Source organism: Elaeis guineensis, chromosome 2 (assembly GCF_000442705.2).
Source record: "Elaeis guineensis isolate ETL-2024a chromosome 2, EG11, whole genome shotgun sequence".
Classification (NCBI taxonomy): Eukaryota; Viridiplantae; Streptophyta; class Magnoliopsida; order Arecales; family Arecaceae; genus Elaeis; species Elaeis guineensis.
The window spans coordinates 77326449-77342131 of record NC_025994.2 but is presented as its reverse complement, the minus strand read 5'-3'; the positions used below and the strand labels follow the sequence as shown (position 1 = coordinate 77342131).

The following is a 15683-nucleotide window of genomic DNA, read 5'->3' as shown; positions in this document are numbered from 1 at the left end:
TATATGAAGTAATAATCTCTTCAAATAGTATAATCTGTGTAACAAATTAGATTACGATCAAACAGAAAGAAATATTTAACCCTTTTGCGTAATTAAGTCCAAAAAAAAAAAAAAAACTTCCAGATCTTTTTTCCTAAAACAACGTAGGCTTCAAGGCCCTATAAAAACGACACTAGAGGACCACATTCTGTTAAATGTTGAAAACCTATATTGATAATACTCACAATCACTAACAATTTATTTTTTCAAAAGATGAATGAGTGATGCTCGCCGATTGATAGGAAAACCTAAAAAATACATGATTAAAATAAAAAAACCCAAGGGATACATGAGGGATGTAAATCAATTATTTTATCTTAATGATGGGAATAGAGAAAGAATCTGATCGATCATCACCGTTGACTAAGGGTAGTATAAGGGCTCACTGGTCTTTAGATTTCGGATGGAAAGGAACGAAATGAATAGAAAAAAGAAAATTGTGAAATCCAATTAGAGCAGGAGTGAAAACGGTGGAAAATTCTTTCCACCATATCCGTAGCGTTTCGGTCAAACCGGTTTTCTATGATGTTACGTTATAGCATATGATCGCTTTCGTCATGGCAACCGACCAGAAGTAGAAATTGCAAGATTTCGAACGTTTGAGGATCTGATTGTAATTAGGATAAAGTTAAAAATCTAAAAGTGATAGCGTACTTCCAACGCAATGATAGACGCCTCCCGAGATCAGGCCGTCCACGTGTACCGTTAATCCGAAGGCCACCGTATCCGGACTTGAGGCGGCATTAAGGGCCGGCTTTATTGGAAACCTAGCTTGCGCTGGCGTCCGGCCACTCTCTCCGTCTCAGAGTCTGTTCCCCCGCTGTCCCCGTCCACCGCTCCTCGCCGCCGTTCCTGCTCGTCCTCCACCCCGTAGGTAACCCTAGCCTCCTCTACTTCAGTGCCGCCGCGGATGCCTGCTCCGTTGTCTCTCCTCTTCTCCACCTCCTCTTCTCTGATCTTGTTGGATCGCTTGATTTCGGCGAGATTTTATGGAATTCTTGATCGATTCTTTGTTTTTTTTTTTCCTCTCCTTTTCTTTGGTTCAGGAATCATGTCGGACGAGGAGCACCACTTCGAGTCGAAAGCCGACGCCGGGGCGTCGAAGACCTTCCCGCAGCAGGCTGGGACGATCCGGAAGAACGGTTACATAGTTATCAAGGGGAGACCGTGCAAGGTTCGTTCTCGATTTCGTCCATCTCTTCTGCCCTTTGCTTTTGAGTCGTCTATCTTTTTTCGCGATGTCGTGGATGATTAGATATTCTTTATTGTAATTCTTTTCCATTTCTTTCTGTGACAGACTGCGGATTGGAGATTTATCACTATTTGATCCGTACTTTAGCTCGAATTTTGTCCGATCTTTAGAATATTTAGTAGAATTCATGCATTCGCTAGACACTTTGTTTCTTGGGATAGATAACTATTGAGCTTTATAGTTTGCTTTGGTTCATTTTGGAGCTTTGCATGATCTTCCATTAGAAATTACTCTTAAAGTTAAAAAGAAAAGATCGAAAACTAGAAAGAAAGCATACTAGTTAATGAGCTAACATATGATTACTTTTGGTCTAAGAATTGATGTTATAAGCAGTGTACCGTCATAACATGTTGTAAAGATATTTGAGATCCATGCAAGGACTCTTGTCTTCATTCGAGCCTTGGACATTTATTGAGGGAAGTCACTGCAGAGATTGCCTGGCTGGATCTGGAGGGCAAGGAGGTGTGGTTGTTGGATCTGCTTTATGAGAATGCCTGCTAGTGGATATTCTCAACGGGCATGTGACTGTCTGTCAACTTTATGGATTGAGTGCTGTGCGTCCTGTAGTTTGATGCTTGTGAGCTTATGTACTTGTGTGTATTAATTGATTTTGCGTGGGCTACTTCCAAAATTTATGCATTGCCTGTAGGTTGTTTGAAGGTACTTAATGTTTGGATGTTGTTTTTTTAGTGATCCGCAAGCATGTTTTCTTTATTCTGAATTTTGCAATGTCATTTCAGTGATTTTTCTGTTACTGGATTCCCAGGTTGTGGAGGTTTCAACCTCAAAGACTGGGAAGCACGGTCATGCAAAATGCCACTTTGTTGGCATCGACATCTTCACTGCAAAAAAGCTTGAGGATATTGTGCCCTCGTCCCACAATTGTGATGTCAGTATATTTGCAGCAACTTGCTGTTAATACCATCTTATCTGAATGCTTGTTTTTTCTATGGATTACTGTAATGTGTTTAGTTTTGTTTTGCAGGTTCCCGATGTTACTCGTACTGACTATCAACTGATTGATATATCTGAGGATGGTTTTGTATGTTTCAATTTGTTCTTGGTTATTCCGTATTGGCTGCTTGCTTCATATATGTTATTGACACTTGATTGCATGTGTAGTTGAGTCTTCTGACTGAAAGTGGTAACACCAAGGATGATCTTAGACTTCCAACTGATGAGGCTCTTCTTTCTCAGGTCAGTCATGCATAATCAATTTTAGAAATATGGAAAGAATTTATTGTGAAACATGAAAAATCATGAAAGAGTTTATTCAATTTTAGAAATATGGAGTGGGAATTGAGGAAAGCAAGTTTGAGAATATAATGAAGGCATAACTGGTTGCAAATTTCAGCATAAAAATAGAAAGGAAATATAAATTCTCCTGTTGTTCAAATTTGGTCTATTGGATGTTTAAATTATGCAACTAAATCTTTGGTACTGGTATTAATGGTAAAATATTTTTTATTCCTATGTTGTGGGTATAAAAATCTATGTCTTATTTGATAGGATCACATATGTGATATGCAATGTCTGAGCTGCCTGCCCTTGCAATTTTTTATGGCCCGAATGTACAGAACTTATATCTAAGAATTTTCTATTTAAAGTCAGTTGTTTGAGTGTAAAAAGTTCAAGGATATAAGTAACATGTTTGAGGTACAAATTGCATCTAAATTAAATGCAAATATCTTTGTTTAAAATGTAGAATTATGTGCAACTCATGATTTTTGAATGGTCCAAATTTGGCATAATTCAGATTGTTGTTTAAACACCTTGTCACTAGCGGTCTACACCTCCATAATTGTGGGAAGGTTTATGAATATATTTATGAACTCCTTTGTTTGGAATGGAATTCTGTAATCATGTGCAAAGGCAACTTACATTAATCCTCTGATCGTGCCCTCTTTCAAGGATGGTATAAGGCTGCCTAGAGTAGTTGCTTTCCATGATCCGAGTGTTATCTCATTGGTCATACCTTTCTGCTCATAAATGGGAAGTCATGGGTTTGCATCATCGAGATCTTGTCCCAAGTAATTATGACATGTGGTGGACTCCCCTGGGTATTTTTTCATCTGGTGGGGCTCCCTCCTATTCTATAAAAAAAAAGGAAAAAAAGAAAACTCTGGTTGCTGTGAGCCTACCCTGTATACAGACCCAAATTAATTTACTTGTTGGTACATGATTGTGGGTTTTGGAATATGTGAATTTTCTCAACTTGCCATGTTATGCGTGAAGCAAGCTGGTTTGTGCCCGATCCCGGTAATTTCTTCTCGATCTGAATTTTGAGCCATAACCATATAAAGCAGATGGGGCTGATAAACAAGTTAAATAGGATTAGTGAAGTAATTCGCTATATTGAAATATTATTTGAGTGTTTAGTTTGTAGTTTCTCGTGTACAAAGTGGGTTATGTTCCATGTTCTATTTCTCCAGCTGACTGCAATCCATAAACTCTTATAAACTGGGGTATTGTATCTGCGGACTTTTTGGACAAGCTTTCCTTTTCTGCATTAGTCAGGCTTCCATCTATTGTGCTGTTTCTGGGTTGCCTGAACCTCTATGTCAAACGAAAATGAGTAATTTTGTTTATATTTTTACTAATATGTGCCGGTTTTGTTTGAATTTGTTGTCTGATCATGTTTTAAAAGTTTTGAGATGAAAATCATCAGATAAAAATATTTGGTTCTGAAATTTTATAGTTTTTCTGACATCAATTTGCTGTTGAAAAATAGATCAAAGATGGGTTTGCGGAAGGAAAAGATCTGGTCGTGACTGTGATGTCTGCTATGGGTGAGGAACAGATTTGTGCACTGAAGGACATTGGCCCCAAGTAGCATCTTGGTTTTGATCAATATGGAGATTCCTTGTATTTGAAGATATGTGGTCGGCTACTGTTTCCTTGGCTTGATCTCGCTTTTATCACATGAACCATGGGCGATGAGGGGTGATCCTTGCCCAACCAATCTCTAAAACTCCTTCCATATGGTCCCAGTGCTATAATATCTATGTTTTAGGTCTTTCCTTTTTCTTTTTTCTTTTCTTTTTTTGCCTTTTAGTAGTATATTGCTGGAAATGCTGGTAAAGACAATGATTTTTTTTTTTTTTTTTTAAGCTTTTGTTGCGTATGATGCTGTTTCTCTACCATTTTACGGAATGTATTTTGCAAGATATATCCCGTCTTCCCATAAGTTACTCCACAAATTTCAATAGTACCGCAATCTTTTTTTTTTATATATAAAAAGACTAACTTTTGCTGCACTATTAGTGAAGGTTGGAAGGGAGGATTTCTTGCTTATGCTTGATGGCTCTCTGAGGTGAGTAACGGGGGAATTAGTTAACATAGTTAACTTGCATTAGTAAGAAACATCCTTTACAAGTTCCCATCGGTCTTGTGGATTTAAGTGAAAGTTAACTGCAAGCTTGAGATTGTGGGAGATGTCATTGGCCTTGAGGTGGTTGTAAGGAAGTTTGGTGGATCTGAAGTGCCATTGTGCTCGGTGGTGATACTGTGGTGGCTGGTGACGGTTCTCTGGTCTTGTGGCGCGAAGTGGTGGTTGACTGCAAGACTTGAAAGGTGATTTATGATAGAAGTTTGGTGGATCGGTTTGTTTCGCACTCATTGTGCCAACTTTGATTCATTATATTGTAAAGGTGGTCATTGAGTAAGTAATTGCTGTTGCTTATTGTAATTTTGGCCGTAATTTCTGTTGCTTAACATGTTTAAGGGGTGTAATGACTTCTAAATTCAGCGCTATTCTTTTGTTCGTTTTGGTTGGTGAGGTGAGTCTGGTAAAGATTCATCATACAACTCCAAGCCCTTTTGTGATCGAATAAAGTAATGTTACATTGTGCATTTTGATATGTATTTGGGTTCTTCAAACTTCTCTCTGGTTTTCTGAGAAAAAATATCAATAGATTGCTCATCCACTGAGTTGCCAAGGGAACCTTATGCACTACAATCGAATGATACAAGATACCTTGGGCAGAAGATTGGTTCACATTTGACGATGCTTGGATGAAAACAGAAAAAACAGCGACTACAAGTCCATGATACTTGCACGGGAAGTATGAGCGGTGAAAATATTTTAATAAAAGGATTATGTGTTTTAGTAAATGGAGCACTTTTATACTCTAGTGTAACTAGAATCAAAATGATCAGAAAGATGGATATTACGAAATGTCAAAGATAAATCTGTTATATCAATTTAAATGACCCCTTCAATGTGCTTCGCCATTAGGAGGCCATTTGAGCACGTACTATTGATCTCATGGTAAACATGTTTCGTCCGGATATATACTATTGATCTCATGGTAAACATGTTTGATATTGATGGAGGAACACTTTCCTGCCAAATGCCATATATCATGAAAGAGTGAATGCACTATCATTTTCTTTAGCTGCTTTAGTAACTAACTGATCATCGTTGTCGAATTCCTCTCAATCATCAGTTTCTTTCATGTCCCAACCTATGCCCAGTGAAAGTAAGATCCATCCAAGCTACTTGCAACTTCACTGCTAAAATAGTGCCATCAAAGAGGTGGCTCCTATCTGCTGTCACAAATATGGAACCGAGACTGCGAATCACGGATCCCGCACCTCCCCCTCTTACCTTTTAATTGTGCTTGAGGTTATACTTTCAAAGATAAATAATGTATGGAGATTTGTGCACCATGGAGGAAAGTATGCACCGGCATTAGCGAAACTGGTGATAGCTATATTTTCTTGACTAGCATCACATAACACTGTCTAAGATTAGGCTGCTAACTTTATTTACACAAATTTGGCAAAAAAGACTTAGATTAGGTCCTGTTGTTGTAGATTCCTAGCTCGGGTTGATTTGACTGGAGTTGGATGGCGACTGCAGGACAGCGATGATTGGATCTATAAAATTAGTCCCTAACTTAAGTTGGCTTTGATGGGGATCCTCCAATACTTAAGTCAGAAATCTGGAATAGATAGGAATGAGTGAATGTGTATTGATAGAGAAATGATTGCATACCTTAGAGGTCTCCTATGGATCTCTATTTATAGGCAGAGGCTGAAGTTGTGAAGAGTAAGGAGATCAAGCGGTTAGCCTTGTCTTATTAGGCGAGATACGCTTATTGTCTTTTACTTTATCTAGCGAGATATATTTGTTATTTTCTTCTTTATCCGCTTATGGTAGGTTGTTACATGGATTCTGAGATTTTTTTAGTTGGTGTAAATCAGGTAACAATATCAAATATAATATTTTTTTCGAAATATCAACTTGAATCGATCATCATCAAGATCAGATCGGACCCAACTTCCTTGTGCGTCGACTTTAATCGAGAAAATAATTTTCTATCCATATCATATGTCTCCTATTCTCGAGTCTGAATTAGAATTAGACCAGATGAAGGGAGTACATCATATATTAGCTTTAAGTAATAGCCGACACTAATCCTAATTCAGGCATCTGACGTGTAGAAATTGCAGTATCATTTTAAGTAAGCCGCATTCGGATAACCGACTTAACCTTTTCTTAGGTCGGATAGTATAGGCCGAGGTATTCGGGCACCTCCTTTAGGCGGTCTCTTGAACGTAGTATATTCTTTAGCTTTTCTTGCCCTCAAGGTAGCTCTGGGTATCTTTGGGTGATTATTCCTTCGAGGATCTTAGGTTAGGTTGGCATTGCTAATGTTTTGAGCTTCCAAGAATTCTTTTCGTCATACTATTGTTCATAGCTTAGCATGCCTTAGGGATAAGGGGCTACTCTAGGTCGGATCACTTCGGTTAGAGACGATATTTTTGTTAGAAAATCGGATAAGCAGCATGTGTAGATTTCAAAAATTTTAAAAACCGTAGCGAATATAAACGGATTAAACCCTTTAACCTTACATGCAAGAGATCAAATCTAATCCTACCCAAGCCCAAGAGGAAACACATATATACAATCTGAAATTTAGAAATAAATATGAGATCAGATCTCTTTATCTTGACGCGGGTAGATATTTACCTCTTCTGATGATCACGGATTCGTAGATGCTCAAGCCGCACACGTATCCGGCCTCTACAGGTATCTATTGGAATCAATCTCGAACTAATTTCTTCTCGTAGAAGACTCTTCTTTCCAAAAAGAATCTTAGCCTTGAGCACTTTGATCAACACCTTGATCTGGACTACAGGATCAACTCCTTGATCAATAGCCTTCTTCTTCTTCTCCTCGATCTTCACTCTTAAAGACAAAGCAGCACCTCTTGGCGTGTGAAAAAGGAGACGCCCAACTCTTGGACATGGAAGAGAAGAGAGAGAGAGGAGAGGAGGCATGGAGATGGGAGAGAGAGAGATTTTTCACCAAAAATCAATTAACTAGAAATCCTAGAGACATACTCTTTATATAGGCACTACTCTGACACATAATAGGAACCCAATTATCTTAAAAAGATAGATCCTTATCTCATAAGAATCCTCTATATTTTTAATTTAATTTATTTCAATTAAAATCAGATATAAATGGTATGTGATCAGTCCCTTTAAGCAGGTACAAGAGGCACCCATCTAATACATGTCAGGTTGTTGGGGCGCCAACTCTTGGCGCCCCACAGAGGGATTTCTAGCCAAATAAGAGAGGGGTGTGGTCCCACCTCTCTCTTCTCCACACCATGCCACATAAGAGGAGGCGGGCCCCTCTAGGATTTGGTGCCCAATTCTTGCCAAAAGAGAAGGAAGGCACCACCCAATCTTCCATCTATTCCATGTGCACACTTAGAGATAATTAAAAGATAAAGAAGAGATAATGTTAGGATAATTATGCCAACTAATTGAATTAATCAAATCTTTTTAGACTCATAATTAAGAGTCTAATTAAATCCAAATAGATTTAGATTAGGTTCAAGGCTATGGACTCGATCAAATCGAAGTTCCAAGAAGAATTAGGTTTAACCGTATGCTAGTATGGTTCTCATAAACCTAATAGAATTTCAATAAATCCTAATCCAATTGAAACTTCATAAGCCCAATTGATAAATTTGAAATTAAATTTCTTAATGTGTGGCCCCATAGGTTTCATTCTATCTAGTAGTGAGATATATTATGATCTCCATCACAATATCATCGAAACTCTTTTCGATAGATTGAAATATTTTCAATTCTATCCTTCGAGAGCCATCGATCATCAAGATGACGCCTAATGAGTCTCACAATCCATCAGTAACATCTAGCAGTATGTAGTAACAATCTAGTAGAATGAAAGTATGAACTCTTAGGTACAGTTATCGTATGATTCAGTCCTTCTATCGTGAGTCCCGACTTGACAGAGGTAATGGAGAACTCGTCAGACCCCATCATCAGTCATATGCTAGATTGGCTCGACTCGAGTTCATTTGTGAATCTCGTGAATTTTTTTTTTCAGTATTCACATTTGCTTTGATTAAAAATTTTTTAAACTCAGTCTCGCAAATCGCATAAGTCTTCTCTTTTTCTACTAAGATTGATAGATTCCATCTAGATGCATCTTACTCCAAACAACGAACCTGAATTTACTGAAGTCAACATACACAGCAAGGATCCGAATGGCTAGATATCAAGAAAACGTGCGGTCAAATCCAGTAGCTTCACTGTGAATGACTAATGGCACCGCATGTCAAAGAACCACTCACACCACTGCAGCATCGAGAAGACCACTGACGAGTGAGTAGACATTCATGTGATTTTCGTGTTGGTCACGCTCAGTGTAAGTTGTTCTCTAACAACCACCCTTCACCCCAATATCTTTACACCACAGATCCGAGACTCATCTACCCACAAAGGAGGTGAACCGTGCAACAATCTCAAATGAATTGATCACTGTCTTCCATGATGATCCTTTGATCGGGAGTATTTAAAAATTAACCACTAATTAATGTTTGTCTTAAATTTTTAACTCTTTAAGAATATACAAAAATCATCTTTATTAATTTCTAGGATAAATCATAGACACAAACATGATTGGAATGAAAAAATCTTTTATTGATAATAAAAGGATTACAAATACAAGTTTAGATCTTAGAATTACATAATGTATCAGCCAACAATTGGCTTCTAGGGCATAAATCCAATAATTTTTGGATTTCGAGGGTCCTCTTATGGAGTTACCTCTCGCTTATCGGATGACTAAGGGTTTCTGCTCAAAGGGGCTTTCTTCGCTCATGGTTGTCCAAGGTCTTTAAGCCGATCAGAGGCTTTCAAGGCTTGAGCCGATCAGAGGCTTTCTGAGCTTCAGGCTGATTTAAGGCCCTTTTGTCTTCAAACCAATCAAAGCCTTTTGGATCTTCGAGCTGATCTAAGGCCTTTAGGTCTTCAAGCTGATGAAAGGCTTTTAGAGCTTCGGACTGATCTAAGGTTTTGGTTCTTCAGGTTACATTGATTATATTAACGTCCGAGAGGCTTTAAGGGTCCTCTAGAGTTAGCCCTTGCTTCTCAAATGGTTAAGATTTTTCTTTGGCTCAGCTCGCCTTAGGGGTGAGGGGTCATCCAAGGGTCCTCTAGATTATCCCTTATTTCTTGATCGTCCGATATTTTCGGCCCAAGTGGTTTGGATCTGAGGGCTCTGAGGGTCTTCTAGGGTTAGCCCTCACTTGCACGACCAAAGTTTTCTTCGGCTCAGATAGCCTTGGGGGTGAGGGGCCTCTGATGGTCCTTTTAGGTTAGCCCTCGCTTCTTGGCCATCCGAGATCTTCGATCCAAGAGTGCTTGAGGGCTCCAAGGGTCCTGTAGGGTTAGTCTGTGTTTCTCGTACGATCAAGATTTTTATTGGCTCAGCTTGTTTTAAGGACGAGGGGCCTTCGAGGGTCATTTTATGTTAGCCTTCGGCTCTTGGCAATCCAAGATCTTCGATGCAAGATTGCTTGAGGGCTCTGAGGGTCCTCTAGGGTTTGCCATCGCTTCTCATATGATCAAGATTTTTTTGGCTCAGTTCATCTTAAGGGTGAGGGGCCTCTGAGGGTCCTTTTAGGTTAACCCATGCTTCTTGGCCGTCTGAAGTTTTTGATCTGAGAGTGCTTGAGGGCTCTAGGATCCTCTAGGACTAGCCCTTACTTTTCATACGATTAATGTTTTCTTCGTATTAGCTCTCCATAGGGGCGAGGGGCCTTCAGGGGTCTTTTTATGTTAGCCCTCATTTCTTGGCCGCCCCAGATCTTCAGCTCGAGAGTGCTTGAGGGCTCCGAGGATCCTCTAGGGTTAAACCTCGCTTCTCACACGATCAAGATTTTCTTCGACTCAGCTTGTCTTATAGACGAGAGGCCTCCAAGGGTCCTTTTAGGTTAGCTATCATTTTTTGACGGCTCGAGGTCTTTGACCGAAAAGTGCTTGAGGGCTTCGAGAGTCCTTTAGGGTTAGCCCTCGCTTCCCACATGACCAGTATTTTCTTTGGCTCAGCTCGCCTTAGGGGGAGGGGCCTCCAAGGGTCCTTTTAGGTTAGCCCTCGCTTCTTGGCCATCCAAGATCTTCGATCTGATTGATATTTTTAGGGCTTTGAGGATTTTCTTATAGGATTGCCTCTCGCTTTTCCGATGATGAAAGATTTTCACTCAGCTCATCTTGGGATGAGCTACATTCTTCACTCATGCTCGTTCGACATCTTCGATTCGATTGATGCTTTTAGGATTTCAAGAATCCCCACATTGGGTTATCCCTTATTTCTAGGACAACTAAGAGTTTCTGCTCTATTCATCTTGGAACGAGCAACATTCTACGCTTATGGTTGTTCAAGGTCTTCAGCCTGATTGATACTTTTAAGGCTTCGAGGGTCCTCTTGTTAGGTCATCCCTCGCTTCTTGGATGACCAATGATTTCTGTTTTACTCATTTTGGGATGAGTGGTAGTCTATGCTCATAGTTGTCTAAGGTCTTTAGTCCAATTCAACCTTATATTCAGATCTTAAAAAAGAGTTTGACTAGTTACCTTGACCTCTCCCGATAGACTTTTTTCAGGTTGGGCTTCTTAGGTCGGCTTTATTAGGTCGGCCTCTCGAGGTTGGTTTTTACTTTGACCTTCTTAGGTCAGCTTTGTCAGGTCAGCCTCCATAGGTTGACTTTCGATCTTCTCAAATCGGCTTTGTTAGGTTGGCCTCCTTTGGTCGGCTTTCCACCACGGTCTTCTTAGATTGGCTCTGTCGGGTTGGCCTCCTTAGGTTGGCTTTGTTAGGTCAGCCTCCTGAGATCGATTTCCATCTCGATCTTCTTAGGTCGGCCTCCTGAGATCAGCTTCCACCTCGTCGTTCTTAGATTAGCTTCGTCAAGTCGACTTCATCAGATCGACCTCCTTAGGTCGACTTTAGGCTTGATAGCTCAGCTTAGCTCTTGATCTTTGTCTCAGTTCGATCTTGAGCTTGATAGCTCGACCTCAGTTTTGATTTTCACCTTGGCTCGATCTTAACCTTGACTCAGTTTCGGCCTTGGGCTTGATAGCTTGACCTTGATATTGATCTTTATTCACTCTCGACTTAGTTTTCACCTCGGCTTCAGTCTTGAGCTGAATAGGTTGGCCTTGATCTTTATCTTTACCTTGGCTCAGTCTTGAGCTGGATAGGTTGGCCTCAATCTTTATCTTTATCTCGACTCAGTCTTCACCTAGATCTTAGGCTTGGTAACTCGACTTCGGTCTTGATCTCTATCTTGGTTTGGTTTTTACCTCAGCTCAGTCTTCATCTTGGCCTTAAGCTCGGTTACTCAACCTTTACCTTGGTTAGATTTTTACCTCATCTTGATCTTCACCTCAGCCTTGGGCTTGGGTGCTTATAGACTTATGGACCTGCAAAAAAAAAAGAAAATAGAATGATGAATGTGGGCTTAAGAGCTTTTTACCATTAGAGTTTTAAGTTGTAAGAGTCTCTCCTTCTTGAAGCCTGTTCTCTTGGGATCTCTTTGGCCCTACTCAGATAGATGAGGAAGCATAGATCCATCATGATTTGGAGGTAGAAATCAAGGGATTCCCATAATCTCTTTCTTTGTTTGGATTCTAATCTGCCATGATTTCTTTCCTTATTTGGATCTTACCAAGAATTCAAATTTTTAAATTATACATGAGGAAGCATGGATCTCTTATGATTTAGAGATAGAAATTGAGGGATTTTTATAATTTTCTTCCTTATTTGAATTCTACACGATCTCCTCCCTTGTTTGTATCCTATTAAGAATTTTAATTTTGAAATATAGATGAGGAAGTGCGGATCTATCATGATTCAGAAATCAAGGGACTTTCATAACCTTCTTTTTTATCTGGATACTGCGATCTTCTTTTTCGTTTGGATCCTGCTGAGAATTCAAATTTTGAAATATAGACAAGAAAGCATGGACTGTCATAGTTTGAAAATCAGAGGATTCTCATAATCTCTTACTTTATCTGGATGCTGCGATCCCCCTCCTTATTTTGATCTCATCAAGAATTCATATTTTAAAATATAGATGAGGAAGCACGAATTTGTCATGATTCAAAATCAGAGAATTCTCATAACCTCCTTCTTTATCTAGATGCTGCGATCTCTTTTCTCATTTGGATTCCACTAAAAATTCAAATTTTGAAATATATGAGAAAATATGGATCTGTTATAATTCAAAAATCAAGGGATTCTCGTAACCTCCTTTATTTGGATGTTATGATCTTCTTTCTCCTTTGGATCCATATCATATGCTTTCCAATTTTGAGCCTAACTAGGATAGTATGGAGGGCATTGACCGATCTACTTGACTTGCGATGGTGAAAGATGGAGCACTGTCTTCCTTGAAGGGCTATAGATCCTAATCGATGTTTGACCGTTCTGGAAATGCTCGGCTTCATTTAGATCTGGTTGGTGCTTGATCGATCTGGAGATGCTCATGGAAGGCGAAGATGATCATGCCTCATTTATCCAATGCTGTAGAACATTTTGGTCATGTACTTGGTGTTCATGTCCCTGGCTCAAGTTCATGGCTTGGTGGGAAAAGGCTAAGGGCCAAACAGTCAAAGTTGGCATCGTTTACCAACTTATGGATCTCCATGGTTGGATCTGATTGATTTAGAGGCAGTCGGATCTGATCGACGTCGACTGATCTGTAGATGGTTGAATCTGACTGACGTCTAGGCTGATCTGGTCTTTAAGAACTTGGTGGCATTGGAGCGGTGTGACGAAGTTCTTTTGATTGGATGCTCACTCTTTCTCATAAACGGGCTTGAACCCTTTAGTATCAATATGTTGCTACAGATTTCTGGCTCAGGTCGGCTTGGTTGGAGTTGGGTAGCGACTGCAGAATGATGACGGCTGGACTTACAAAATAAGTCTCTAATCGGAGTTGGCTCTGGCAGAGATCCTTCAATACTCAAACCAGATATTTAGAGTAGATGGGAAGAAGTACGCATGTATTGCGAGAAAAATGATTGCATACCTTGGAAGTTCCTTGTGGGCCTCTATTTATAGGCAAAAGTTGAAGAGCTGTGAGGAGGTGGGAGATCAAGTGGTTAGCCTTATCTTATTAAATGAGATATGCTTGTTGTCTCATTCTTTGTCTGACGACATATGTTTATTATTTTCTTCCTTATCTGCTCACAGCAGATTGTCCTGCTGATTTTGAAATTTTTTCAGTGGACGTAAATCGGATGATAATATCAAATATAATATTTTTTCGAAATATCAATTTAGATTGATCATCATCAAGATCGGACCGAGCCTTGCTACCCATATCAAATTCTAAATGGAATTATTCTTGGGTTGAATAATGTGTTGAATATCAAATAACTCTTAGTTATACATGAGCTGCAATTCCAATCAAATCAAGTAATTTCAGATCTCGCCGGTCATGTGCTGTAGGACAGCATGCAGGCGAATGCGATTTTTGCTCATTTTCTGTTGTTTAGTTGATGGATGTGTCATGTGTTGATCAGTTTCTAGCAACTCATTATAATGTTGTGATGGGGAGAAGTTGCATGACATTAATCTTTCGAAAGATCGCCTAATGAGGGAGTAGCATTTACCGGAGTTTCTATTTGTACAAATATTTGTCTGAAGGTTGAAAATATCCGGTTTCTTGATTAAAAGGAGGACTGCAGCATTCGGAGTACTGCAGATGGTCCTGGCAGTGAGGTGGGAATGGTTGGGTTATTATTGATGGCAACATGAGCAATACATTGGCCAAGATGTAGTCCAAGCCGCAAGCATCAGCATTTGTTCATCATATCAGCAAGGGATTACACCACTTGGACAAAATCACCTATGGATAACATTCAAGACTCTATAGGTGGTACAATTGAAATATCACATGCAGTAAGGCTAGCAAACTCTTATATATATGAATAGAAAAAAACAAGAAGTCAAAAGTGGATGTGGATTTCGCCCATATATTCCCTTTCAAAATTTAATCAAACAAGTTTCAGGATTAATTTAATATGATTTGGGGTGCATGCTTAAATGGTAAAAGTTAATTTCAACGAAGATAATTCATTCTTAATTAAAAATGATATTATCATGCCGTATGATCTCATACTGACATCAATTTTTATAAAATAAATCTTGATGCTTTTTATGAAATTCTCACCTCAAAAAATCAACTCATCATTTAAAAATCATTAAAAAATATTTTACTGATCAAAACATCTATGGTTAATTTAAGTTTAATATGTTTTAATCTTCTAAAAATAATGAAAAATATATAGATGTCATAGATTTAATAATAATAATTATATCAAAATAAAATGGGAGAATAGTATTATCAAAATGGTCATCCAATATTCCATTTTGACCAAAATCTTAAACAAAAAAAAAAAAATATTTAGCAATGTAACTGGACCCCCCCCCCTTTTTTTTTTTCGACTTGTTGATTTAACCGAATCACGAAAAGCTTAATAAGTCTCGTTTAGTTTTGAGCATTTTCTAGTGAATTTTTTGGAGGGTATACCATCCTAAATATATGAAATTATATGAATACTCTCAAAAAATTACTGTTTGTATGTATACCTTATAAATTTTTTTACACATATACTTATTAAGAATTATTTAGTCATTTCAATTTCTAATCACTCTTTTTTAATAGTGTTAAATGGCATGGGTATATATGCCAAGAAGAAAAAAAAGAAGAGCATACATGTAAAATAAACATTCTAGAAGGGTACACATTGCAAATAGCAATTTTGTGAGGATTCATGAAAGTTTGCATACTTAGAAGGATATACATTCAAAAAAATCTTAATAAAAAAATTCTCCAAATGAGATCATCGTTGGAATTCTTGACCAATGGATGGAAGATTCAATCCATTAAATGCGCCTAATGTATCAAATCTTTATATCCTAGTTGATTGTTTGTATTAGAATAGAGGAACCATCAGCTCCTCCTTTCTCCTAATTGAGTGTTGTGTGGGGAGGGAGTATACATCTTAATGAAGGATAAAAGGCTTTCTCAAGAAAGTCAAAATTGCATCAGTG

General features: G+C 38.7%; 1 protein-coding gene across 2 annotated transcripts; it reads left to right on the top strand.

Moving 5' to 3' along the window:
• Positions 1 to 753: 753 nt before the first annotated feature.
• LOC105057809 (eukaryotic translation initiation factor 5A) lies at positions 754 to 5143 on the top strand. Of its 2 annotated transcripts, none has more exons than XM_010940520.4 (6): positions 754 to 909; positions 1086 to 1213; positions 2058 to 2180; positions 2277 to 2333; positions 2414 to 2488; positions 4023 to 5143. In XM_010940520.4, the coding sequence occupies exons 2-6, from the start codon at positions 1091 to 1093 to the stop codon at positions 4122 to 4124; spliced, it is 480 nt and encodes a 159-aa protein (XP_010938822.1). In that variant the 5' UTR covers positions 754 to 909; positions 1086 to 1090; the 3' UTR covers positions 4125 to 5143. The 2 variants fall into 2 exon arrangements, with proteins under 2 accessions (XP_010938822.1, XP_010938815.1); XM_010940513.4 differs by having other exon boundaries at positions 759 to 913.
• The last annotated feature ends 10540 nt before the right edge of the window (positions 5144 to 15683 follow it).